General features: G+C 48.7%; 1 protein-coding gene across 1 annotated transcript in view; it reads left to right on the top strand.

Annotated features, from left to right (window-relative positions):
• MYOCD (myocardin) overlaps positions 1–25,716 on the top strand; it is a 95,506-nt gene extending 69,790 nt beyond the window's left edge. The window contains exons 8-14 of the mRNA XM_059378496.1: positions 4,628–4,878; positions 6,730–6,883; positions 16,646–17,578; positions 19,902–20,045; positions 20,972–21,103; positions 22,295–22,352; positions 24,787–25,716. Of these exons, the coding sequence (XP_059234479.1) occupies positions 4,628–4,878; positions 6,730–6,883; positions 16,646–17,578; positions 19,902–20,045; positions 20,972–21,103; positions 22,295–22,352; positions 24,787–25,340 (2,226 nt within the window). The 3' untranslated portion in view covers positions 25,341–25,716. The remainder of the gene's footprint in view (positions 1–4,627; positions 4,879–6,729; positions 6,884–16,645; positions 17,579–19,901; positions 20,046–20,971; positions 21,104–22,294; positions 22,353–24,786) is intronic.
• The last annotated feature ends 793 nt before the right edge of the window (positions 25,717–26,509 follow it).

The raw sequence follows: 26,509 nt of genomic DNA, 5'->3' as shown, positions 1-26,509 counted from the left end.
GGATCATGTAATACCTCAATCATTTAAGCCTGGCTCCCTTTGAAGATAAAGGGAGGGGTTGTCTGCACAGTAAACCATAAGCATCATAGCTGATTCTTGGTTAACTTTCCTCTGCATTATACTTATTAGTTCACAAAGAACTCTCTCCTCCTAATAATTAACTACCTGCTCATAATCGTTTGGTTTTCTTCATAATATTCTATCCCAAACAACTTACTAGTTTTGTTTTGTTTTGTTCAGAGTTGAGGGGAGGAGCAGTGGGGGAGGGAGAGAGAGAATCTCAAACAGATACCCCACTGAGCACAGAGCCCCCATGAGATGATGACCTGAGCCAAAATCAAGAGTCAGGTGCTTAATGACAGAGCCACCCAGGTGCCCCTCTCCCAAATGATTTCTCATCAGTCTGGGGCAAATTATCTCAGCTCCAGGGTCACCCCTTAATGCCAGCTGAGAAGTCTCTCATGAAAACTTTTCCAAAAGATCGTAAGATTCAGTGTTAAAGTAAGAGTCTCAGAATCCCTTCCACTACACTCATATACACAGAAGTGGATGGCAGGACTTTCAGTTTCCTGTAAACGTCCCTGAATCTTGCCTCAAACTCACTCCCTAAGTGGTTTAAACCTCATTTGCAATTCACTCAGGCTGGCAGCTTTGACATTACCTGTCGGTGAACTTTGCTCACAGCGGGTGGAGGAAGGAGATGGCTCACGTAATTTCTACTGTTGGGTCCAAGGAGACATTTTGTTACTGTTTCCAATGTGTTTAAATTTTGTCTAAGTCAAGTGAGTACCTCCTGCAACCTCACTGCATGATAATCACCCAGAGGAAGGACAGGTCAGTTTCAACAAAGAGCAGGATTGACACGTTTAACTGATCTCACGGGAATGGTCATTTCCATGAGAGCCAGTCTCCCTGCTGACGTGTCGTTGTCTATGAATCCATGGTTGTTTGCTATTCATCATCTCTAAAGGAAGCGAGGGCTTCTCAAAGAAGGAAGCAGCCCAGCTCGGGGGAAACATCCCTTCCCTATTGACTACTGAGAGAATGCACAAGAATATCCCAAAACTGTAAAATCCTACGTAAGGGAAAGGTGTTCACAGGTTCACAGTTTTAGGCTCCTAGAAGGTATATATCGAAGCTGAGTAAAACATGATTCCTGGGGCGCCTGGGTGGCTCAGTAGGTTGAGTGTCTGCCATTGGCTCAGGTCGTGATCGTGGGGTCCTGGGATCAAGCCCCACATCCATCGAGCTCCCTTCTCAAAGGAGAGCCTGCTTCTCCTTTTCCTTCTGCCCTTCCCCCCTCACTTGTGCTCTCTCTCAAAATAAATAAAATCTTAACACACACACACACACACCATGATTCTTGCACTCAAGAAGCCTATAGTCTGAGTGTCACAGCCACCACTAACCCATACAGTGCTGTAGAAACTAAGAAAAAATGGGCCACAAAGGAACTGAATAGACATTTCACTAAAGATAAATAAATTGCCAATAAGTACACGAAAAGGTGCTCTGTGTCATTAGTCACCAGAGAAACAAAATTCAAACTCACAACAAAATACCACTTCACACCCCCTGGGATGGCTATCCTGGAAAATTCCAAGTATCGGTGAGAATGTGGAGAGATTGGAGCTGTCACACATGGAGCGCCCACTACAGAAAACAGCATGGTGTTTTCAAAAAACTTAAACCCAGAATTACCATAGGACCCGGAATTTCCTCTGCTTAGGTATATGCTCCACAGAACTGAAAAACAGGTGTTCTAACGAGATCTTGGAAGTGAATATTCACGGCAGCACTAGCCACAGTAGTTAGAAGTTGGGACAAACCCAGGTGTCCATCAGCGGAAGGATGGGTCCGTGTGTGGCCTGCCTGCACAATGGGGTGTCCCTCACTCATAAAGAGGAATGAAGTCCTGCTGCAGAAATGAGCCTGAAAACATGATGCTGAAAGAAAGAAGCCAGACATGGAGGGCCTCATCATGTAGGATTCCATTTCTATCAACCACTTTGAACCGGCAAGTCCACAGACATGGAGAACAGAGGAGCAGTGTCTGGGGACCCCAAGAAGGAGAATGAGGACAGGCTGCTTCCTGGGGGATGGGGTATCCTTTTGGGGTGTGAAGAGGTTCTGGAACTACATAGTGATGAAGCTTGCCCAATGTCGTGCATTTATACTTTAAAATAGTTACTGGGGTTTGTTTTTTTGTTTTTTTTTTTTTTCCTGTTACTTGTGTTTTACCACAATAGAGAATGAGAGTCCCCTTTCTGGGGGGAGGGACGGAGCACCACCTCCATCAGGGCCAGTAGCGCAGGAAGCAGAAGAGGGGCTGGACTTCAGTCTCCCCCAGCCCCTGAGCAAGGCTTGCTGCGGTGCGACCATTATCAGACATCCCCAAAACGCTGTATGAGACTGCCCGTGAGAGACCTTACTGTGAATTGGGAAGGGCTTCTCGGGGAAGCTGGGGTGTGAGCCGGACTCAGAGGAGAATCCCGAGTCAGGTAGCAGGTGCAGGAGGGAACTGCAGGCAGCAGGAAATCACAAGGAAAAGAGGTGGGAGGGGTAAGCTCTTGGGTGGGAGGGGTCAGGCGGTTGGGCGAACGGTCTTCTATGACAGAGGGGGTTTGGGACTTTGTCTTTGCGGGGCAGGCAAACAGATTGTAGGCTTCTGCCCTGTGGGGCAGGCCCAGGGCACGAGCAGCTTTGAATCAGAATGCCTTCTTGCAAAAAAAAAAGTCACAGACCTTTAGCCACAGACCACACCATGCCCTCTTGCACTACACTAACCTACTTTACGCATCTGTGCCTGGATTTGAAACCACTGCATCTTGTATTCATCTCTGCTTTAGAGAAATGAATGTGCTCCCCTCCCTTTGGCCATGCAGTTCTAGGCAGAAAATAGAAAAAAGAGAGAGAGAGAGAGAGAAACATCAGACTAACTTACCACCTTGTAGATTCTGGTTTCAAAAAGAGTATAGACTGATACAGGTCCATGGAATCAGGATTCCCATGGGTTCTGTAGGCTTTGCCTTCTGCTCTCCAAAGAAAGCGGTCCAGCTGGAGTAACTTCTGGAATGCTCAGCGTCCCTGTAGGAAGGCAACATGGAGAGAGAGCTCCTATCCCTAACTGGCCTGCAGCTCCCCAGACAAGGAGGCAAGTCCTAGGGTGAGATGGGAAAAGACGCTGAGCTCGAACAAAGCAGGGCGGGGCTGATGGCAGAAGCCCCGTGGAGATTCCCCAGGAGCCCAGAAGACTGATTAATTAGCCAGAATGCTAATCGATGGAGGAGGGGGAGAAATTGAACCACCAAGCATGTGGAGATTCTTGTGCTCTGTATTTAATACTTCCCGCGAAGAAGCCTCCTTGAGAAAACACAGAACAGGCTTAGGGGGTAGGACACGCTGAGTCAGAGAAATGGAAGTTGTAGACCGATTTGGACAGGTCACTTTTCTTTTTTTTTTTTCTTTTTTTTTTTTTTTTTAAAGATTTTATTTATTTATTTATTTGTCAGAGAGAGTGAGCACAGATAGAGTGGCAGGCAGAGGCAGAGGGAGAAGCAGGCTCCCTGTGGAGCAAGGAGCCCGATATGGGACTGGATCCCAGGACACTGGGATCACGACCTGAGCCGAAGGCAGCTGCTTAACCAACTGAGCCACCCAGGCACCCATGGACAGGTCACTTTTCAGAAGTGTGTTTTGTGGTTAAAAAGGGGAAGCTGCCCCGTGGGAACCTGCCTGCCAGGTGTTCTGGAGCTCCCTCTCGTGGACAACACTGGTATCACGGCTCCCGCTGCGCCTTGCCCCAAATTCTCAAGCTGCTTGTCAGACATCCATCAGGCTTCCCTAAAGTCAGGGCTGGAAAACTAAGATTTTTTTTCAGCTGATGACAGTCATGGTCTACTGTCTCCTAAAATAGGGAGGCCTTTTGATTTCAGGAGTAGGTTACAGGTATAGGTGTAATCCTTTGAGACCTGTCCTTATGTCTCTAGTGTCTTTCTAGAAGGATCCCCGGGGGCAGCAGGGCGGGGGGTGGGGGGGACACTCACCTTTCTCAGGGTAAGTCAAGTATCATGATCTCAGAGGCTGTCAGTTCCTGGGGTTACATCCATATGTGACGTGGTGGTGGAAGGGGGAGGCTATCTTACTTTTCCGCCCAGATCTGCAAAAATCCGCATCAAAGACAAGCTTAATTTCATCCAAGGGGATGTCCTTCATAAAGCCAATTTACTGAGTGTCTCACTAAAGGTGATTTCGTGTATACGGAGGGAGGAACTCCCTCACAACTCCATGTCAGGATCAGATCGTGTCCGTCTGTCGGTTTTAGCCGAGGAACGTCTCCTAGCCGAGACCCAGGCTTCCGTCTTACTCTGCCCTGGGAGGGAGATGCTCCTGGAGCCCCTTCTGAGAGTCATATTCCCCCCTCCCCACTCTAGAGTGAGGCACCTGCAGTAGGTGAGCCTCAGTCCCCAAGATCTCACTGCGCTTTGTGCCTTTGCTCTGTTGTATCTCCGGGACTCGACGAAGCCCGTTACAGCAGAACCTCCTCGCGATCTAGCCATGACACCCAGCCGCCCCCCACCCCCCAGCCCCACCTAAAGCACCTGCCATCTCTTCCCCCCTATTGCAGTCCAAGTCCTTGAGCGACAGTAAGAACCGCCACAAAAAGCCCAAGGACCCCAAGCCCAAGGTGAAGAAGCTCAAATACCACCAGTACATCCCGCCGGACCAGAAGGCAGAGAAGTCCCCGCCGCCCATGGACTCGGCCTACGCCCGGCTGCTCCAGCAACAGCAGCTCTTCCTGCAGCTCCAGATCCTGAGCCAGCAGCAGCAGCAGCAGCACCGGCTCGGCTACCCGGGGATTCACCAAGCTCAGCTCAAGTGAGTCGGGAGGGCCCAGGGCAGCGGGGGCGAGCAGAGGCCGGCTGGGGAGGGCTGCTCCGTGTCCCAGGCACGCGGGGCCGGCACCTGGGACCCCAGCAAGTCCCCGATGGTGCCCCGTCCTCATCTGGTAGGTTTGGAATAGGGCTCTATGTAGGAACCATGCCCACCTTTTCAGGAGCAGAAGGCCGGGGGGAAGCAAGGAAATCGAAGCCCTGTGAGGAGGTATCGCTGGGAAAAGAGAAAGGATTAGCGCTGTCAGACTGAATCATGGACGAGAGGAGAAACCGTGTCAGGGTGGTTCTGTTTCTTGGATTTGCCTGGCCCATATGCTTTAGAAAGCAACAGACCTGAGTGACTGAGTGACAGCCAGCCCCAAAGATTGAGTCTGGGGGTCCCAAGACGGCACTCCCATGGCAGTCACCTTTCAAATGGCCATTCCCTTCAACTCTAAATTTGGGGCGGGGGTTCCTGCACCTGTGTCTGCTCAGCCTCAGGTTGTGTGGGCACTGATGCTGAGAGCTGAATACAACCATGCCTTATGGGGTACTCCTGCCCTGCAGGACACTCTCCCCTATGCCAGAGTCTCTACCGCTCCCTCCTGTCTCCTTGGGACTCATCTGGAGTGTCACTTGCCCCTTGGCACTGAGCCTGCCCAGTTTGTGTCTTCAACCTGCCTCTCCTGCTGATTGATTTCTTGCCTGATCCTTGCAGGCCATTAGCACGTGACCTGATCTAAATGCAAGTTACCCGGGCGCCTGGGAGGCTCAGTGGGTTAAAGCCGCTGCCTTCGGCTCAGGTCATGACCTCAGGGTCCTGGGATGGAGCCCTGCATCGGGCTCTCTGCTCAGCGGGGAGCCTGCTTCCCCCTCTCTCTCTCTGCCTGCCTCTCTGCCTGCGTGTGATCTCTGCCTGTCAAATAAATAAATAAGATCTTTAAAATAAAGTAAAGTAAAATAAAAAATAAATGCAAGTTACCCACTAAAAGTTCTGGCCACCCAATTCCAGTGTTGGTGGGGGGGAGGCAGCTTTCCCCACATCACCAGCCAGGCGCCCTGCAATTCCACTCAATTCTGGTACCATCTGCCTGGACAGAGAGCATCAGATCCCACAGGTGAGGGGCTCAGTCCCACAAAACTACCCCCACCTTCCCCCACTTCAGATCCCCATCGCAAGCCTAGATGTTGTGACCTGGGCTTCTGGTGGCCTGGGCTATATAGGTCAGAGGTTTCCACAATTTCCTCCCCGGGTTCCGTGAATTCGCTAGAGCAGCTCCCAGAACTCAGAGAAACACTTGACTGACTAGACCACCGGTTTATTATAAAAGGATGTTACCCGGGAACAGCCAGATTTAAGAGACGCGCAGGGCAAGGGACGGGGAAAGGACAAGGCGCTTCCCTGCCCCCGCCACCCCAAGTGTGACACTCTCGTCGTGCTCCCTGGGTTCACCAACTGGAAATCCCGAACTCCGTTCTTTGAGGTGTTAGCAGGGCTGCCTGATTGATTAAACCATTGGTCATTGGTGAACAACCCAACTTCCAGCCCGGCTCCTCTCCCGAGGGGTCAAGGGGGAGGACTGGAAGTTTCCAGCTCAAATCACAGGGCTGGTTCTCAGGCATCCGGCCCCCATCCTTAGGTGACCTTGGGGCTTTCACGAAGTCACCTCGCCTGCATGACAGACGACACCCCCGTGGCTCCCGTCACTTAGGAGACTCCGAGGACTTTAGGAACTCTGTGCCAGAAGGAAGGACAAGGACCAAATGTGTCATTTCTTATTGTAAATCATGGCGTTACACCCCCATATATCTATTTGGCTGTATTTTAAGTGCCTCTTTTCTGTTTGTTTTTCAGGGAGCCAAATGAACAGATGGTCAGAAATCCAAACTCTACTTCAACACCACTGAGCAATACCCCTTTGTCTCCTGTCAAAAACAGCTTTTCTGGACAAACTGGTGTCTCTTCTCTCAAACCTGGCCCGCTGCCATCAAACCTAGATGATCTGAAGGTATAGGATATGGTGTGGTTTCCTCCCTCCCTGTCTCCCTCCACCCCTTCTTTCCTATCTTTCAACAAATATATCGGTAGATTTTTTTCAAGATTTTATTTGTAAGTCATCTCTACACCCAACGTGGGACTCGAACTCACAACCCCAAGATTAAGAGTCACCTGTTCTACTAACGGACCCAGCCAGGCACCCCAACAAATGCATCAGTAGCTTTTTAACATTTCCCCCAACTGATTTCTTGAATCAGACATTGGGAGGGAGAAGCTATGGGGGAGACTCAAGTAGATGACAAAATTTTAACTGCTGTGGTTGAGAACCCCTGCCCCGACTCACAAAGCAGAAGACCCCGGGCTTCCGAAAACTCAGCTCTTTCCCTGGCTATGCAGCCTCGGGTTAGTTTCTTAATTTCTCTGCCTCCTGGATCGCTCATTTGCATACAGGGGTTCTTGTGAGAACCCGATGGAATCGTATATACATGGCAGAACTTAGCGCACACAGCAGCGGTAAGATTGATGTGGGCTTCCAGAATGTTCTAAGCCAGCAGTCAGCTCCATGATGAACGTCAGCCAGTCTCTGGTGAAATGGGAAAAGCAAGAACCATGTAAAAGGCTTTTCATAAACCTGAGTGTGTTCAGCATACCGCGGCAGATCTTTATTCAAAGTATTTATTTCCTCCCGATGTTCCGCAACTAAAGAAAGATCCTGTTTGGTAATGATGACAGCAGTGGGCGGAAGTTGAATGTGGCTGGTAGACTTTTGTTTCTTTGTGTTAAGTAGGGGTATTGTTAAAGAAGGATGTGAGTCTTGGGGAACAAGATGACATGTTGGTAACCCAGTGTCGGCTGCATAATTTGAAATAACGTGCGGTTCTGTGAAATCCCCGAGTCTGAGAACGTCGGCCCTGAAATGTGACAGAGACGCGTTCAGTGCTGGGTGTGGGGGAGCAGTTTCCTCTGGATCACAGACCTCAGGCATGTCCCTTCACTGGGATGGACCCTGGGCTCTGAGCTGAACCTAACGCCTTCCAGAACAGCGCTCACAACCCACGTGTTTATCCTTCCAGTACTTACAAAAGAACTGAAGGCAATTGCGGTGCCTTCGTCTCCTCTAACGTGTGAGCACACCTGCTCCGCTCGATGCTTCATTCCGTTGTCTGTGATCCCACCTGTACACCTGCTTTCCACCCACCTGTTACTCTCTCCTCCCCCGAAGGACCTTATCGCTTGTCCCCCAAAAGCCAATTTCCTATAGTTCCCCAGGGTCTTCACGGGGCCAGGCTTTCTCAGTCCTTATTTGTCACCTTCCGTTCCCATTCTCAGCCTTCAGCCATTATCTGCCTTGGGGGAAAGGTGGCGGTGGGGATTATTTCATATGAAAGAAAATTAATTCTATGGCTACCAGTGGCTGACACCCACCCATGAAATGGATCTTGGGTTGTGATATCGCGTTCCTCTGTCCCTTCCGCTTGGAATCACAATGCTTGGGTTTCATTGAGCTCGTCCCAACGTAGCCTCCGGAAGGCTGGATAAGGCGGCCACGCTTCTGGGAATGCCCTCCAGAACAGCGGGCCACCCACCCTCCACTCCGCAGGTCCTAAATCCATGACGGTATAAAATCAGCTGCTCTCACCCAGACAACAATATGCTAAACGAAGTAAGCCAGACACAAAGGGACAACTATTGTATGAATCTAATTACACAAGGGACCTAGAGACGTTCAAAGAGACAGAAAGTCGAAGGGTGGCTGCCAGGGACTGAGGGGAGGAGGAACGGAGAGTTAGTGTGTCACGGGTACCTGGGTTCTGCATGCAATGAGGAAAATGCTTCGGAGACAGACAGCCGTGATATTTGCACAACAGTGTGAATTTACTAATTCCACTGAACTGTATCCTTAAACGTGATTAAAGGATGTTTCATGCTGTACGTCTTTAACCACAGTTAATAAAAACATTTTTTTTAAGATTTTATTTATTTATTTGACGGAGAGAAACACAGAGAGAGAGGGAACACAAGCAAGGGGAGGGGGAGAGAGAGAAGCAGGCTTCCCGCCAAGCAGGAAGCCCGATGCGGGGCTCGATCCCAGAACCCTGGGATCATGACCTGAGCTGAAGGCAGACGCTTAACAACTGAGCCACCCAGGCTCCCTGCAAAAAGATTTTTTGGATGCTTCTGGGTGGTTCAGTTGGTGAAGCATCTGATTCATCATTTCAGCTCAGGTCTTAATCTCAGGGTTGTGAGTTCAAGCCCCACATTGGAAAAAAAATTTTTTTGTTTTGTTTTTGTTTTTAAAAAGTTGTCTACCTTACGATGGGAGTTCGGGGTCAGGTAGATCGGAAGTTGCCTTGATCTCAGACAACATCGTCCAGAGGTGATGTGCCATCTAGCAGAGTGGCCGAAGGTGGTTTCCTCGATGGGCACATGGTCAGAATGATGGGCTGGTTGGAGTCAAAATAGATCAGCGTCGGTACTAGGAAACGATGGGGTTAGCAGCTGCCAGTTTTTGAGTTGTGAACCATCAGTCGACCATGCTGTGTAGATTTGCTTCCATTTTTCACGCTGCAAGACAGGTTTCATATGTGAACCTAAAAATCAGGACCTCCAAGAGGCTAAATAAATAAGGCATAACTCATGATCATCCTAGATAATTTTTGAGCTCAAAAATGGTATGCTGTATAGAACAAAGACACTGGGTTGATGGGTTTGTTTGTTTAAGATTTTATTTATTTGAGAGAGAGAGCATGAGTTGGGGGGAGGAGCAGAGGGGGAAGCAGACTCCCCGAGGAGCAGGGAGCCCGAGGCGGGACTCGATCCCAGGACCCTGAGATCACGACCTGAGCCGAGGTCATACACCTAACCGACTGAGCCACCCAGGTGCCCCTAGAAGAAAGATACTGTTGATAAACCTAAAGCTGGCCCCAATAGCACAGGGGAGAAAAGTGGGAGAAATAGGTTAGTTCTATCAGGACTCAGGCTAACACGCAAAAAAGATTCTTTGCATTTTCTCCCCCACCTGGAGACGCCGTGCCGGTTTCGTCTGGTCATTTGACAACCTTGCCTGGTGTGTCCAGAGCCCACAAGTCAATCCAGAATGCTGACCACTAAAAACAGACTTACATCTCCTTGTGTAGAAGCCAAAGAACCTTTACAGCATAAATAAGTTTGGTAAACTCATAGGATTTAGTTTCAGTTTCTCGGGTAACACTGATTTGTGTATTTTAAGTTAAAGTGGGAAGTCTGCAGTTAAATTCAGGAGACAGACGACGTTTATCCTGACGGCCTCACTTCCCTGCATGGGCTGCACACTGTCCAGTGTGGATGGTGGTCAGTCACGAGTTCACGGTTCATGCCACAGGCACACGGCGCACTGAGATCATGCGCTAAGTGAATAAATGTCGTGCTTACCCTCCCCCGCAAAAAAGAGACTAAATGCTGTGCAAGTGAACCAGCCTATAGATGAGAAAACTGGGGTTTGGCCTTAAGGGAGTGCTTTTTGTTTGTTTTTTCTTATTTTGTTTTCTTTTATTTTAAATTGCAGTCTAGTGAACATGCCGTGTTATATTAGGTTCGGGTTTACAGTATGGTGATTTGACAGTTCGGTACAACACCCAGAGCTCATCACAAGTGCCCTCCTTGATCCCTATCACTTATGTCCCCCGTCCCCCCTCCCCTCTGGCGACCATTAGTTTGTTCTCTATAATTAAGAGTCTGTTCTTGGTTTCTCTCTCTTTCTCTTTTTCCTTTGCTCATTTTGTTTGTTTCTTAATTCCCCAGAGGAGTGAAATCACATGGTCTTTGTCTTTCTCCGACTGACTTCACTTAGCATAATTCTCTCTAGCTCCATCCATGTTGTTGCAAAAATGGGAAGATTTCATTCTTTTTTACGGCTGAGTAATATTCCATTGTAATTCGGCCATTGTAAATAATGCTGCAGTAAACACAGGGGTGCCTCTATGCCTTTGAAGTCCTGTTTTTATAATTTTTTAAGTAACTATCCAGTGTTGTGATTACTGGATTGGAGAGAAGTTCTATTTTCAACTGAGTGATCGCAAAGGTTTCGCTACTGTCACTTGAAATGAGGATGGAAAAGGGGAGGGACAGACAGAGAAACCTTCATTGGACTTGACCTCCAGGTGTATGGGGAGAGGTGTCACCAGGGATTGTGACACCAGGGGCAGACATTGGGAGGGTAGAATGGGGAGCTGATCTGAAGGGATGGTGGCAGATGCATTCCGTTTGGGGAAACCGAGTCACAGGTACCACCAGGACGACCAAGGGGGAACGTCTAGCGAGTGTCCGTGCAGTTTCCGATCTAGTTCAGCTCAACTGTGTTGTCAGCCTAGGCACAGAAATTTTGGAATTGTTTGCCTAGTGGGGCAGGTTGAAGCCACAAGGCAGAACGAGACAGAAGGAGAGCAGTTGGAAAGAGTGGGAAGGGAAGAAGGAGAGAAATAAAGGAAGTGGGTGGTTAACCATACTTTATAGAAAAGGAAGACACAGGAGGAACTCATGAAGGTGACCCTTAAAACAGGTCATCAGAAAGACAAGGTATCAAAAGTAGATATTCTCCCAAAAGGCTCATGTTTTGCTGACTAGGAGTAAAAGGAGAAAAGCACTGAGAAGAGTTTGGTTTTTCATTAAAAAGTTATACGTAGGGGAGGGGGGGCGCTCATGGGGGCGCAGTTTGTTAAGCATCTGTTAGTTTCAGCTTAGGTCGCGATCTCCGGGTGGTGAGATGGAGGCCTGTGTCTGGCCACGCACTCACCTGGAAGATTCTCTCTCTCCCTCTGCCCTAGTCCCTCACTCCAGCTCATTCTCTCTCTCTCTCTGTCTCTCCCCCAAATGAATAAACCTTTTTTTCCTTTAAGTTATAGATGGTAACATTACAGTATATGGTTTTTTCTCTTTGCTAATCCAGTATATGGATTTTTTTTCTCTTGTTTCTAAGAAACCGGAGAGCCAGAGAGCATGGGAGAGAGAAGCAGAAAATAAAGGGAAATTTTAAAACTGGAAAAATATGATGGATATTAAGAAATAGTTGTTCGTGTGTTTCAGGTGTGATAATGGTCTTTTATCTTTTTTTTTTTTTTTTTAAATAAAAGGCACTTATCTTTTAGAGAAAGAAAACTGGAATATTTACAGATCACATTATATGATTTGCTTCAAAATAATTTAAGAAATATAGTGGAAGTGATTTGGGGCATAAATGACTCAAGATTGGACAGATGGATCATTGTTGAAGCTGGTGAATGGCTCCAAGGGGTTCATTCTACTTTTTTCATCAACTTTTGTGTATGATAGACATTTTCCATAATAAACAGTTGAAAGAGTGATTGGCGGTGAAAGCACCAGGGAGTGTAGGAAAGAGATGTATACAAACCTTTGTCCCCAGCAAGCCCACACAGCATCATACTCTGAAATGTAAGGTAAACCGAGTGCAAATATGAATTGCATTATTTAATGAGGTAGCTTAAAATATTCAGTGCCAGAGCAGATTCTAAAAATAAATGTAGAACTCATTAATTTTAAGTAATTCAAATTTAAAACAATAATGAGTTGCCGTTCTGTACTTTTTCAAACCAGCAAATCTTGGAGGGGGGAATAAAAAAGATAAGACGGTGCCAGAAAGATGAAGAGGGGGCTGATATATTTACCAGTTGCAGTGGTGTGACTTGTAACCCTTTTATATTGTAATACATTGTAATCCTCAAATACCTTTTAAATGATTATAAAGTGATTATTTACTGTCGAAAGAGAACAGTGTAGGGAGAAGTAAATAGTATTTTAAAAGATAATTGACCCACAGATAGCATTGCAGATTATATTTCCCTATAAATTTAAAATACAGGTGGACAATTATTGTTGAAAAAAATTTAAAAATTATTGCTCTAGGATAATCCTGTGAACATGAATTTCTGGCATGCTTTTTTGTTTAATATATCATAAGCATTTTTCATAATTTGCAATATTCAATGAAATTTTTATTTTTTTAAGCTTTTCTTTATTCATTTATTTACTTATTTGTCAGAGAGAGACTGAGCACAAGCAGGGGGAGCGGCAGGCAGAGGGAGAAGCAGGCTCCCCGCTGAGCAGGGAGCCTGATGGGGGACTCCATCCCAGGACCCCAGTATCATGACCTGAGCTGAAGGCAGACACTTAAAACAACTGAACCACACAGGCATCCTGGAATTTTTATTTTTCATAGCATATCATTCTACCACCTAGTTAACAGTCCTCTGTCAGACACTTAACTTGGTTTCCAATTTTGCTATTAAAAATATAATTTGTGGGGCGCCTGGGTGGCTTAGTGGGTTAAAGCCTCTGCCTTCAGCTCATGTCATGATCCCAGGGTCCTGGGATCGAGCCCCACATCAGGCTCTCTGCTCGGTAGGGAGCCTGCTTCCTCCACTCTCTCTGCCTCTTTGCCTACTTGTGATCTCTCTCTGTCAAATAAATAAATAAAATCTTAAAATATATATATATATATATATATATATATATATATATATATATATATAATTCGTACATAAATTTGTTTTAATGTATCCGATTACTGCTCCAGGCTAAATTCCTGGGAGTAGAATTCCTGAACCAAAACATATTAACTTTTTTTAAAGTTCTTGCCAGGGGCACCTGGATGGCTCAGTCAGTAGAGCGTCTGACTCTTGACCTCAGGTATTGATCTCAGGATCATGAGTTCGACCCCTGTATTGAACACAGAGCCTACTTTAAAAAAAGGAAGAAGAAGAAAAAAAAAACTAAAGTTCTTGCCAAAGAATACATATTGTAAAAATTTCTGTCCTGAACGTCTATGCCGGTCTACTTGCCAGAAGCAGTGGGCTGAGGCATTTATCTGTCATGACTATACACACTGGATCACCCGGGGCTCTGGGTAAAATACAGGTTCTGATACAGTAGCTGTGGGGAGGGGGCCCGAGTGTCCACATTCCTAACATGCTCCCAGATGTCCTTGGAGCTGGTGGTCTAAGGACCACACTTGAAATAGCAAGGTATTAAGGAACTTTTTTTTTTAAAAGATCTTATTTATTTATTTGACAGAGAGACCACAAGTAGGTAGAGAGGCAGGCGGCGGGGGCCAGGGGGTGTGGTACCCAGGCTCCCTGCTGAGCAAAGAGCCCGATGCGGGGCTCGATCCCAGGACCCTGAGATCATGACCTGAGCCGAAAGCAGAGGTTTAACCCACTGAGCCACCCAGGCATCCCTTAAGGAACTTTCTTAAAAAACATTTTTATTGGCTTATTTTTGCTGCTACTTCCCTAACACAAAGTATTCTTAATTCCTTTGTCAATTTCATTAGTGCAAAAATATGTCCATAATTGTTTTATTTGGGTTACTAATGCTGGTACATGTCCATTATTGGCCATTTTTTATTTTTTTAATCTTTTAAAAAGATTTTATTTATTTGACAGAGAGAGCGCGTACAAGCAGAGGGAGCAACAGAGGGAGAGGAAGAAGCGGGCCCCCCTGCCGAGCAAGGAGCTCAGTGCGGCACTGGATCCCAGGACCTTGGGATCATGACCTGAGCCAAAGGCAGATGCTTTACTGACTGAGTTACCCAGGTGCCCACAAAAGATACATTTTTTTTTAATGGCCAATAAAAGGGGCTCCTGGTGTCTTAGTTGGTGAAGTGTCTGCCTTTGGCTCAGGTCATGACCCAGGGGTCCTAGGATCGAGTCCCATATAGGGATCCCTGCTCAGCGGGAAGCCTGCTTCTCTGTCTCCCCCTGCTCCTCTCCCCTGCTTGGGCTCTCTCTCTCTCCCTCTTGCTCTTGCTCTCTCCCAAATAAATAAATTTTTAAAAATACATCTTTTGTTTGTGGCAAGTTGACCACACCCATTATCCATTTTGAAGTGTTGGTTTATATTGGGGGTTTGTTAAAGCAACCTTGGTACATCGAGCTTACTAACACTTTATTACTTGTCCTGTGATTATTTCTGTCTGACACTGCTATCTGCATTTGCATTTTCTTTTTGGTGTTTTTGACTTAGAGGGATTTTTTATTTTTGTCTTATTTTTAGGATAGCTTTCTTTGCTTTTGGGCTCAAAAGAGCCTTCCGTACAGAATATCAGAAGGCTGTCTCCCTATACATTCTTCTAGCTGTTTTATGGAATTATTGACACTTGGATATTTAATGTTTCCTGTTTCAGTTATAAAAGTAATATCTTCTGTGACCTATTTAGGGTGTTAGAGATAAGGAGAACCATTGTTAACATTTTAGTCTATCTTTATCCACATATTTTCATCTGCAAGCATACATTTAAATATATACACACATATAAACTTATATAATTCTTAGGAAAATAGAATCAAGCAATTTAAGCTATTTTTCACCTAAAAATATACCATAAACAGGGGCGCCTGGGTGGCTCAGTTAATGTTTGACTTCCACTCAGGTCATGATCTCAAGGTCCTGGGATCAAGTCCCGCATCCAGCTCCCTGCTCAGCGGGCAATCTGCTTCCCCTTCCCCCTTTGTCCCTCCCCCTGCTCATGCTCCCTCTCTCTCTCTCCCAAATAAATTTTAAAAATCAAGAAAAAGTAATATACCATCAGCAATTATTCATTCTCGTATGTAACATCAGAGTACATGGATTCTGGTATTCCATCATTCATAGGCACTACCATTAATTTAGTTTTAATATAGTACAGCTATTTTTAGATAGCTATAGCTCATCATTTATGAATATTATAAAAAATGCAGGGATGAAATTATCACACGTGAATCAACATCATAATGGCAAACGCTTACACCCCACTAACCATTTGCGAGACACTATTCCAAGCACTTTACAACTGTTAAGCCGTTTCAGGCCTCACAAAAACATATCAGGTCGGTATACCGTCTCCATTTTACAGAAGGGGAACCGAGGCACAGAGCGGACTCTGCACTGGAAAGAGGCAAGGTCAGGATTTGAACTGAGGGACTCCCTGCATTACATTCTTTCTCAGTCTATGACTATCATCTAGCCCGTTATTAAAACTAGGACGTAAAGTAGGGTGCCTGGGTGGCTCAGTCGGTTGAGTCTCTGACTCTTGGTTTTAGCTCAGGTCATGATCTAGGATCAAGCTCTGTGTCCCACTCCATGCTCATTGGGAGAATCTGCCTAAAATTCTCTCTCTCTTCCTCTCTCTGCACCTCCCCCGGTTCAGCCTAGCTCGCTCGCTCTCTCAAATAAATCTTCAAACAAACAAAAAACAGGACCTAAGTGATAATGTAGAACCATGGTTCTCAAAACTGGGTCCCGGGACCAGTGGCACCAACATTCCCTGGGAACCTGTTAAAAATGCACATGGCCCGTTTCCTGCACCTGCTCAAGTTGGAGAACAGAGGACAGAGAGAGCCTGGGAGGGTGAGCAGTGGCCTCAGAGCAGAAGACCCAGTGTGCTTTGGGATGATTGGTTGCCAGCTGATGGCTAAACCCCGGCAGACATCAGTCTTCTCATCTACAGAATGGGGCGAGGACCAGAGTGGGGGTTGGAAGCCGGTAGGGTAGGCGACCTCTATGTTCATGTGGTTTCAAGTGGGCTGTCCCTTTGTAGGATTCCGGGATCGTGCAGGGGAAGCACCGCACAGAAAAGCATGGTGCAAAACCCTATCGAGCCCCAGGGGAGGGGAGGGAATTGTAAGCGAGTGATAGAAAAGCGGACGTTGTGCAGTTCCACCGGTGATGTTTTAGAGCAAATGTAACAATATTTTTTAAGATTGTCCTTGAACAGCCACTAACCGCGCCCTGGTTTCTGTAGGTCTCGGAATTGAGACAGCAGCTCCGAATCCGGGGTCTGCCCGTGTCAGGCACCAAGACGGCCCTCATGGACCGGCTGAGGCCCTTCCAGGACTGTGCGGGAAACCCCGTGGCCAACTTCGGGGACATCACGACCGTCACCTTTCCCGTGACGCCCAGCGGCGCGCTGCCCGGCTACCAGTCGTCCCCGTCCGCCGGCGCCCTGTCCAACGGCTTCTATCACTTCGGCAGCACCAGCTCCAGCCCACCGATCTCGCCCGCCTCGTCCGACCTGTCGGGAGCGGGGTCCCTGCCCGACACCTTCAACGACGCGTCCCCGTCCCTCTGCCTGCACCCGTCGCCGGTGCACGCGTGCGCCGAGGAGAGCCTGCTGGGCGGCCTGGGCGGGGGCTCGCTGGCGCCCGAGCCGGACGGGCGGGACTCGGAGAAGGACAAGATGCTGGTGGAGAAGCAGAAGGTCATCAACGAGCTCACCTGGAAGCTGCAGCAGGAGCAGCGCCACGTGGAGGAGCTCCGGATGCAGCTGCAGAAGCACAAGAGGGCCGGCGGCCCCGAGAAGCCGCCGCCCTTCCTGGCCGTCCCCATCAAGCAGGAGGACGCCGTGCCCAGCTGCCCCTTCGCGCCGCAGCAGAGACCCGGGAAGAGGCAAGGCCAGGGGGCCGAGGGCCAAGTGCAGGCGGGCGAAGCGGCCGGGCGCCGGCCCCTGGGGCCTGCTCCCTGCGCCGAGGCCTCGGGCCACAGCGACGCGCTGCCTTCCACCTTCCTGAGCCCCCAGTGCTCCCCGCAGCACTCGCCGCTGGGCGCTGTCAAAAGCCCGCAGCACATCAGTTTGCCCCCGTCACCCAACAACCATTACTTCCTGCCCTCCTCCTCGGGCGCCCCGGGGGAAGGGCACAGGATCTCCTCACCTGTCAGCCAGGTGTGCGCTGCACAGGTAAGAGCTCCCGCCCCCAGGCCCCCCCTCCCCAGCCAGCACCCAGCTTCCTGCAAGGGGGGGGGGTGGCCTGGCAAAGGATGAAGAGCTGACATTGGGAGTTTTAATGGGCAGGGTTTACCAGAAGCCCAAAGCAGCCTCTGGTCTTGGCAGTAGACGGGACTCTCTTCTCCCAGGTGGAGGTTGGCAAAATTGTCTTGTAAAGGGCTAGAAAATGAACGTGTTGCCTTTGTGGGCCCTGGGTGCCTGAGTCTGGCAACTCAGTAGGACCCTTGTATCATGAATAGACAACTGTAACTTGTAAAGGAATGCACGTGGCTGGGCTCCAATAAAACTTTATTTATAAAAACAGGCAGTGGGCCAGATTGCCATCCCCTGTTGTTGGGACTCCTCGGGGTAAAGCCTTACCATAGGCCAAACCAGTCTATCAAGAGCGCCAACGGAAAGTTACTATTATCTCCATTAGTGGTGTGCTGAGTGCAAATATTTACCAAGCACCTACAATGTGCCAGGCACTAACCAAACAAAAGTCCCTCTTCTCATGGGAAGATAGACAGTAAATAAAATAAACATGTAAAATGTATAATGTATTAGAAGATGGTAGATCTTTTTTTTTTTTTTTAAGATTTTATTTTTTAGAGAGAGAGAAAGCATGAGCAGGGGGGAGAGGAAGAAGCAGGATCCCCACAGAGCAGAGAGCCCCATGTGGGGCTTGATCCCAGGACCTCAGGGCCCCAGGATCATGACCTGAGCCAAAGGCAGATGCTTAACCCACTGAGCCACCCAGGCGCCTCTAGAGGATGATAGATGTTATGGAGAAAAGGCAGGGAGGGGTGGTGATGGAGCATTTCAGATTTGCGACGTTAAGTCAAAGGTCTGGGGCCATTTGAGCCAATCTTTGGAGGCAGTGAGGGAGAGCGCCTGGTGAATATTTGGGGGGAAGGCATTGCAGGCAACGGAAAGACAACAAGGGCAAAGGCCCTGTGGTGGGAGTCGTGGGTGGGTGTTCAGGGACCAGGAAGGAGGCCACTGTGGCTGGAGCTGAATGAGAGGCTTTGTAGGGACGGCTTACAGGAGCAACTAGTACAAAGACTCGACCCAGGGGAGCATCAGAGACTTCCCTTGTCCTCGAAGCTAAAAAATCATTAGGAAAGTCTACCTAAGGCTCTCTGAGACAGAAAATTTCGTCATCACAAGTTCTCAAATCTACCTCATGAGGAAGGAAATGGGAAGAAAATCCACAGGATTGGATCCTGCCAGGTGACCAGTATGGAGAGGCCTGCCTCTCCTTAAGTACTCTCCTTAATTGTCACAACGCTATGAGCTCCAGTTCTCTATTCTTGACTTAACCATGGAAGAAAGAGAAGCTCGAGGAGGTTAACCCAGGAGCCCAGGGTCACAGGAACCCAGGGTTTTCTGATGCTAAAGGGCGTGCCCTTTTCCCACTGAATGTTCTCTGGCCTGCGGCCTTGGACAAGGGGAATCTGTTTTCTACAGCCTCGGACAGCACATTCAAGTGAATGGCGCCTGCTTCTGAGTGGGCACCCTGGGAGGGGACTGGGACATCCCAAGGGTTATCATCCCTGTTGATGAAGCTTACTTCATCATCATCCCGGTGTCCTAGGCAACAAAGGTAAAAATAGTCCTGGAAACACAGCTCGGGACCCTAAGACCATCCCAACGATGTGGGTAGAAACATGAAGAACTAGCATTTGTGCAGTGGTTCACAGCTTAGAGAGCACTCCTTGGGGACACGAACAATTCCAAGTTAAAAGGATAAAGAGCGATATAGAGTAACATGCCTGATGGATGCTTCTGGCGTCATATGCGGCACGAAGAGTTGGGGAAGGTGGGGGAAGCACATGGGTCATGAAGGGCTAGGAAGGTCCAGGAAGGTCTTTTGGAGGGGGGGAGGGCAGGAAGGTTTTGCAGAGGGGTGGGACTCAGTGAGAAGGGCAGTGTTAACAAACAGGAGTCGGGAAAAGAACATTCCATGCAGGAAAAGATAGGGAGGTCCAATGTGCAAGGCATGCAGAGGGAGGTTTGGGGAGGGATGAATAGAATTCACGCTCTTAAAGGAAATGGTACCCAGCCTGGAGCATCTAGAACACTGGTTACAGGTGCAGACCCTATGCTGTGGTTGCACGGGAGCCATGGAAGGCTTTTAAACAATGGGTGATGCATACGAATCCAGATTGGAGACTGGTCATGGTATCTAGGGAGAGTTGAAAACATAAGATACCAGGGAAGGGGCCAGGAGTCTCAGCAAAAGCTCTCAAGTGTGTTAGCAGAGGCCGCCTCATTGGCTGTTTCTTCCTTCCAGAACTCAGGGGCGCATGAGAGCCGGCCTGCGAGCTTCTCTCCCCAGCCCTCCAGCCTGCACCCCTCTTTCTCTGGAGCCCAGGCGGACAGCAGTCATGGTGCTGGGGGCACCCCTCGTCCCAAAAGCCCAGGGGTCCAGCAAAAGGTAGGCACCTGGAGAAGGGTTTAAACTCTGCCTCTTTCCCTCTTCTGTGGTCTTGTCCTCCAAATGAGGGGGTCCAAAGGCGGAAATAAATGACATCTTAGGTAAAAACAAATTCACTGGAAACAGATTGACATGGATGTACCAGTGGAAGTTAGGGTGTTCCGAGGAGCCGTTGCTGGGGGTCATCCTGGGAATCTCAAGGATGAACATGAATGTGGTCTGTTGGTGAAAATGACACGGCAAACGCACCAGTTTCCGTGCAGTCGAAGATCGGAATAGAGGCGTGTGGGAAAATAATGCGCGGGAAAGAGGAAGGTATGCGGAGATGTGGAAAGGTAGAGAAAGGTGCAGGAAGTTCGAGTCACAGTGCAGACTCTCGGTGGAAAAAGGAGGAGGTCGTAGTACATCGCAGCAGGTGGAAATCACGGGTGGGTGCCCTAAAAGGGCCCGGGCACTTCATAAAGCACTCACCATACACGAGGCTGGTTCCTGAAGACATAGCCCGGCAACGGCGCCCCCTCTCTGCAAATGCACTTGGTTAGGAGTGAAATGCTCTGGGGTGGGGTAAGTACTCTGGGAATTCCCGGGGTGATGGACTTCTTCCTATCGGACTGGAGTCTTACTTTATTGGCTTTTCTCCTAACCGAAGAGGGTTCATCCTGGAGGGGGAAAGGAGTCTGTCAGTTTCCCATCCTAACATGCCTCTGGGTACGCCCACAACGCGCCCATGCTATGTGCCTTTGTCCGTAGAAGACCCATGATGTGTACCATTGTCAGTATATCGAGGTTGTTTTCTAAACCCTAGCTCTCTTTTGTTCCCCCTCCAATCAGTTGTTCCAGGTTCGAGCCTGGAGTTTATAAAACAGAAGCCGTACCGTCTGTGACCCCACGAGTTGACTCTCTTTCTCTGCACTGTACCTCCACAGATGGCTGGTTTACACTCTTCTTCTGAGAAGACGGGGCCAAAGTTCTCCATTCCATCTCCAACGTTTTCCAAGTCCACTTCAACCGTTCCAGAGATAACGCAGCCTCCGTCCTATGAAGATGCCGTCAAGCAGGTAACTTAGGAAGATTTGTTTTCTGGAGGGAAACAGGTTGCCTAAACGGATCTTGTTTTTCATTATTCACCTCCATGTAGTTCGTAGATGGCGACACTGTGTGTGTCGGGGGCCCCTCGGTGAGAATGGGCCACTGCAGAAAGGTGCCGGGTGTGCATAGCAGGTGTGTGAGGCAGGCAGAGAAGACTGTGGGCTCTCTCGCTCTCAGTCAAATAAATAAACAAAATCTTAAAAAAAAAAAAAAAAAAGAAGCAGCAGAAGCAACCTTGTTCTTGGGGTGGAAGCCTCCCCGCCAAGCTCACTCTGAAGGGCTCTCCTGGGGCGCACTCTGCCTTCTCCCCTTCTCCTGTGCTGGATTGTTTCCTCCCGGAGTTTCCCCATCTGAGATGAACACTGGGCTTTAATCGCGCGGTCAGCAAGTTCAAGTCCTGTTCACGGCGGCATTATTCCCAAACTGCGGGAGCAACCTGGGGGGCATCCGTAGATGAATGGTTAGCCCAAATGTGGTGAATACATCCAATTAATCCTACCCAGTCTTTTAAAAAATATTTTATTATGTGAGAGAGAGAGAGAGGGCACAAGTGGGAAGAGAGGCAGAGGGAGAAGCAGACTCTCTGCTAAGAGGGGAGCCCCAACTAGGGGCTTGATCCTGGGACCTCAGGATCAGGACCTGAACTGAAGGCAGACGCTTAACCCACTGAGCCACCCAGGCGCCCCCAATACGAGTCAGTCTTAACAAGGAAAGCGATTCTGACACATGGGGGCACAGGGGGATATTACAGAGTGAAGTAAACCAGTAATAAGAGGAAATACACTGAGTGACCCCACTTCTCCAAGGTCTCTAGAGTCGCCCGATTCATGGGAACAGAAAGCAGAATGGTAATCGCCAGGGGCTGGGAGCTCACGTTTCGTGGGGACAGCATTGCCATTGGGGAAGATGAGAAAGTCCTGGAGACAGATGGTAGGAACGGTCACAGGATGTGAACGTAGCGTACTTCATGTGACCACACTGTGTGCTTAAAGATGATGAAGATGGTAGATTCTATGTTGTGTTTTATCAGAATTAAGGGGGAAAACCCACCTTAACCAAACCTAGCTCACAAAGTCCGTCGTGCTGCTTCTGACGCACTCCCGCGGAAGAGGGGGCCAACCTTCTCACTTCTCTGTTCCCCTCTGCTTAATTGGCAACAGCAAATGACTCGGAGCCAGCAGATGGATGAGCTCCTGGACGTCCTCATTGAAAGTGGAGGTAAGACCGCCTGTGTCTTGCCCCTGGGGAGGGTCGGCACCTGCTCGTGCTCTGGGGAGTGAACCTTAGGACCAACGTCAGGTGCTTGCTGGAAGTCAGACCCCAAAACCAAGAGGGGGTCAAGTGTCACTTCATGTGAGCTCGCCGTCCACATTGGAGCAGATGAAAGAAGACCCAGTGGGGGATTCCTCCCTGACCTTGTCCCTCTGTCCTCCGAGCTGGGCCACCAATCATGTTACCAGTTTGCATCCTCATTGTGGTCTATTTGCCCAAGTTTTTTTTCCCTTGCCGTTCCATTTCTCTTTGCCTTTCTAATCCCAATCTCCCTATCCTCTTAATAATAATAATAAGAGGAGAACAGACAAAGCAAGTTTTGTGCTACCTACTCAAAATGAAATTCAATTCCTGACCTCCTGCTGGATGGTCCGTTCATGCTTAGATGTCCTTCCAGCTTGTGACCATAAAAGAAAAAAAAAGAAAAGAAAAGATAAAGATCGACATGTTGTTTTTGCCTCCTTTTTAGTCATTCATTTATTTTTTCAAAATTACATGGTATGTGCCCAGAATCTGAAACCACATAGATGAATAAGGTCGTGTAAGGAGAACATGTAGATGGGGGAAAAAAAACCAAAACAAACAAAAAAACAAAAACCTCAGGTCTGAGCCTCTCAATAACAACCTTGAAAATTTGGAGAAGGCAGGGCCCGGCATTGTCCGGGGCTCAGTACTGCTCCGACCAAGTCCAACCTTTGTGGAGCCTGTGAGTCAGGGAAGGCAGAACGCACAGCAGGCAAGTAAACTGGCAGTTCCTCCCTCGTAGCAAGAGGAAGAAGGAAAAGATGGGCTGATGTATTTTTATATGGATAAGAGGAGAGGGTGATATCAGACATCCTTATATGTATTTTTTTTTTTTAAATAAGAGAGTGAGCAGGGAGAGGAACAGAGGGGTAGGGAGAGGGATAAGCAGACTCCTTGCGGAAGGCAGAGCCCGACACGGGCCCCATCTCACAACCCTGAGATCAGGACCTGAGCTGAAACCAAGAGTGGGACTCCCAACTGACTGAGCCACCCAGATACCCCAAGACACCTTTCTATTTTTAATGAATTATATGGTCAGGTCAGTAAAGGTAAGGGCACTGGAGGGGAGCATAGGAGATTTGAGGACAGAAACATCATTTGAGGACAGTTATAAATCAATCACAGATGAATTTTCTGGAGAAACACAGGACGCTAGGTTATATTAAGTGCAATTGGTAGGTCTGTTGTCATACATTTAAAGTGAGACCAGTCAGCTCCATTGTGTCATGTTTCTTTTGGAACTAAGATTTATCCAGGTGTGGGCTTTTTTCTTTTTAAGATTTTACTTATTTGGAGGAGGGAGAAGGAATGTGAGCAGGGAGAGAGGCAGATGGAGAGGGAGAAGTAGGCTCCTTGCTGAGCAGGGAGCCCAATGCGGGACTCAGTTCTAGGACCCTGAGAACATGACCTGAGCTGAAGGCAGAAGCTTAACCATATGAGCCACCCAGGTGTCCCTAGGTGTGGGGTTTTGCCAAGGGAGTATGGTACAAGGAGAAAAGAGCCAGGGGATAGAGAATATTTATAAGACAGCAGCTATAATGATGGAGCAGAGCCAGGGGGACTGATGGCTGGAGAACGAAGTAGAGTCAGTAGGTTGGAGTGGCCCCAGGTGGATAAGAAACTGCTGTCGTGGGGTGCTTCATATATGAACTAGAGGGATGGGAGAGAAGGACAGAGAGCGAGAGATCGTGCCTTTCAGGGGGATGTAGTATTTGGGGATGACAGAGTCCAGGGTGTACAACAGAGTGGGAATGGAGGAACCCATTGAGTTGGGGGGGGGGTAGGATGTCAAGGCACTAGAGGCCAGTAGACAGTCAAGTCACTTCCTAGGATGCTGAAGTCATAGGAAGGACAAGAGCTGAAGCAGGAAAGGCAGGGAACTGGGGAGTTGTTTTCATTGGATGCAGGAGAGAGACCGGGAGACGCGGGTTGAGCAGGGAGAGCCGAGTGACCCTCAGAACCACTGAGGAGCCATGAGGAGGAGGCAGGCCGACAATCAGAAAGTGACATGGCATGGCACCCAGTGACTGACTCCTCTTCTGGCTCTGAAGTCAATGAGCCCCGCCTGTGGGTGTGAGGAGGATGCAGTGTCCTCGGGGGACAGCCAGATGTCAGTGAAGGAGCGGGTGAAGGCACCTGCTTTGCGAGGTGGCTGGATCAGAGTGGAAGTTCCAGAAAAAAGGGCTTGGAGAGAGACCAGGGAGAACTGGACACAGATAGGGCTCTTTAGGGATGAGACTGGATGACAGCCGGAGACACATGTCCGTCTCGTGTCTAAGCATGACTCCTTCCTCCCGAAGATCCCTATGGCGGAACCTGAAATGGTTTAACAGTTCCCATCATGTTTTGCCAACAGAAATGCCAGCTGATGCTAGAGATGATCATTCGTGTCTTCAAAAAGTCCCCAAGATACCTGGGTCTTCCCGAAGCTCCCCAGCTGCCCTGCCCAAACCCTCCTCTTCGGGGGGCCACCTCTCCTTCGATCACTACGGCGCCGACAGCGATGAGCACCTTGAAGTCTTACTAAACTCCCAGAGCCCCTTAGGGAAGGTGGGCGATGTTGCCCTGCTGAAAATCGGGAGTGAAGAGCCTCCTTTCGATGGGATAATGGATGGATTCTCTGGGAAGGCTGCGGAAGACCTGTTCAGCACCCATGAGATCTTGCCAGGCCCCCTGTCCCCAATGCAGACTCAGTTCTCCCCCTCCTCCGTGGACAGCAGTGGGCTACAGCTAAGCTTCACCGAGTCTCCTTGGGAGACCATGGAGTGGCTGGACCTCACGCCACCAAGCTCCACGCCAAGCTTTAGCTCCCTCGGCACGGGCGGCCCCAGCATCTTCAACATTGATTTCCTGGATGTCACGGATCTCAATCTGAATTCCCCCATGGACCTCCACTTACAGCAGTGGTAGACTGCCTGGGCAGAGGCGCTAAGGGAGGCCAGTGGGGATTTCACGGGGGGAAAAACACACAATCCCCAATGCACTCCTATCGTCCAAAAAGAGGAGGAGGGAATTGCAAAGAAACAGTGGAGATGTCTGTGACCAGCAACGAGAGCAAATCGCAGTCAGTTACTCTCAATGATTTCAGCAATGCATTCAGAGATGTGCTTTCTCAGATCAGAAATGCCAAAAAGAAAAAAAAAAAAATTCACTGCCTTTTCGAATACCAATATTTTTGTAGCCCATGATTTTTCTCGGACATTGTCCGGGCATAGTCTCACATCATGGAAGCCTCTCTCATGGGTTTATTAGACACAGTGCGGAATGGAAGTGGGGCTCTTCTGGGGTACAGGGACTGTAGCTTAACCATCGGTGTTTCTGGAGAGTAGACCCATGGTGGAGGCTGCTTCCCAGCCTCCCTCCCTGTCTTTAAACAGAAATCAGGCCCCTCTTAGGTTCTCGAGGTAGGAGAGAGGGACAGAACCCATCCATTCCCAGGGAAAGAGAATCAACTCGGCCTCAAAGCTACCCTCTTGAGGTGGTTCCAGTCCAGGAACCCGGGACTATTTGGTCACAGCTAAGAACCCACATTTGGTCCACAGAACCCCACTGAGAATTTCCCTCTTGGTCAACCAGTCACCAGGTCACTCCTGCTGTCTCCATGGTCATAAACACCATGAAACAGCTGAGAACCTTAAAGCAAACAAAACCCCAAACCTCTTGCCATGGAAGGTTCCCCAACACAACCCCCTTTAGTTTCAAGGACTGGAGGTGACCCCGTGAGTAGTTGGGAAGGCTATCTCTAGCTTCAGGAAGCCGTACCAGGGATCATTCAGACAGTGCTAGAAACCCTTGTTTCATATGTCATGAGAATAAATACCAGGGGTTCCTACAACAGGTTGATGATTTATGGGGGTCCAGCTATTTTGGGGGGAAGGGACTTGGGGGTCCACCTCCATTTTTCTTTCTCCCACTTTTCTTTCAAAATACCAATCTTTTCTTGCTCCTCTTTTGAAACGTTTTTTTCTGCCCCAACATCAAGAGGACTCCTTAGCTCTCAAAAGCTGCCACATTCCTAATAAAGCCATATTTTGAAAAGACCAAACTCCAGGTTCTCCCAGAGAACACATTTTCCATAT

Source organism: Mustela nigripes, chromosome 16 (genome assembly GCF_022355385.1).
Source record: "Mustela nigripes isolate SB6536 chromosome 16, MUSNIG.SB6536, whole genome shotgun sequence".
Classification (NCBI taxonomy): Eukaryota; Metazoa; Chordata; class Mammalia; order Carnivora; family Mustelidae; genus Mustela; species Mustela nigripes.
The sequence above is the reverse complement of the archived record's forward strand: the minus strand, read 5'-3'. Positions and strand labels throughout refer to the sequence as shown.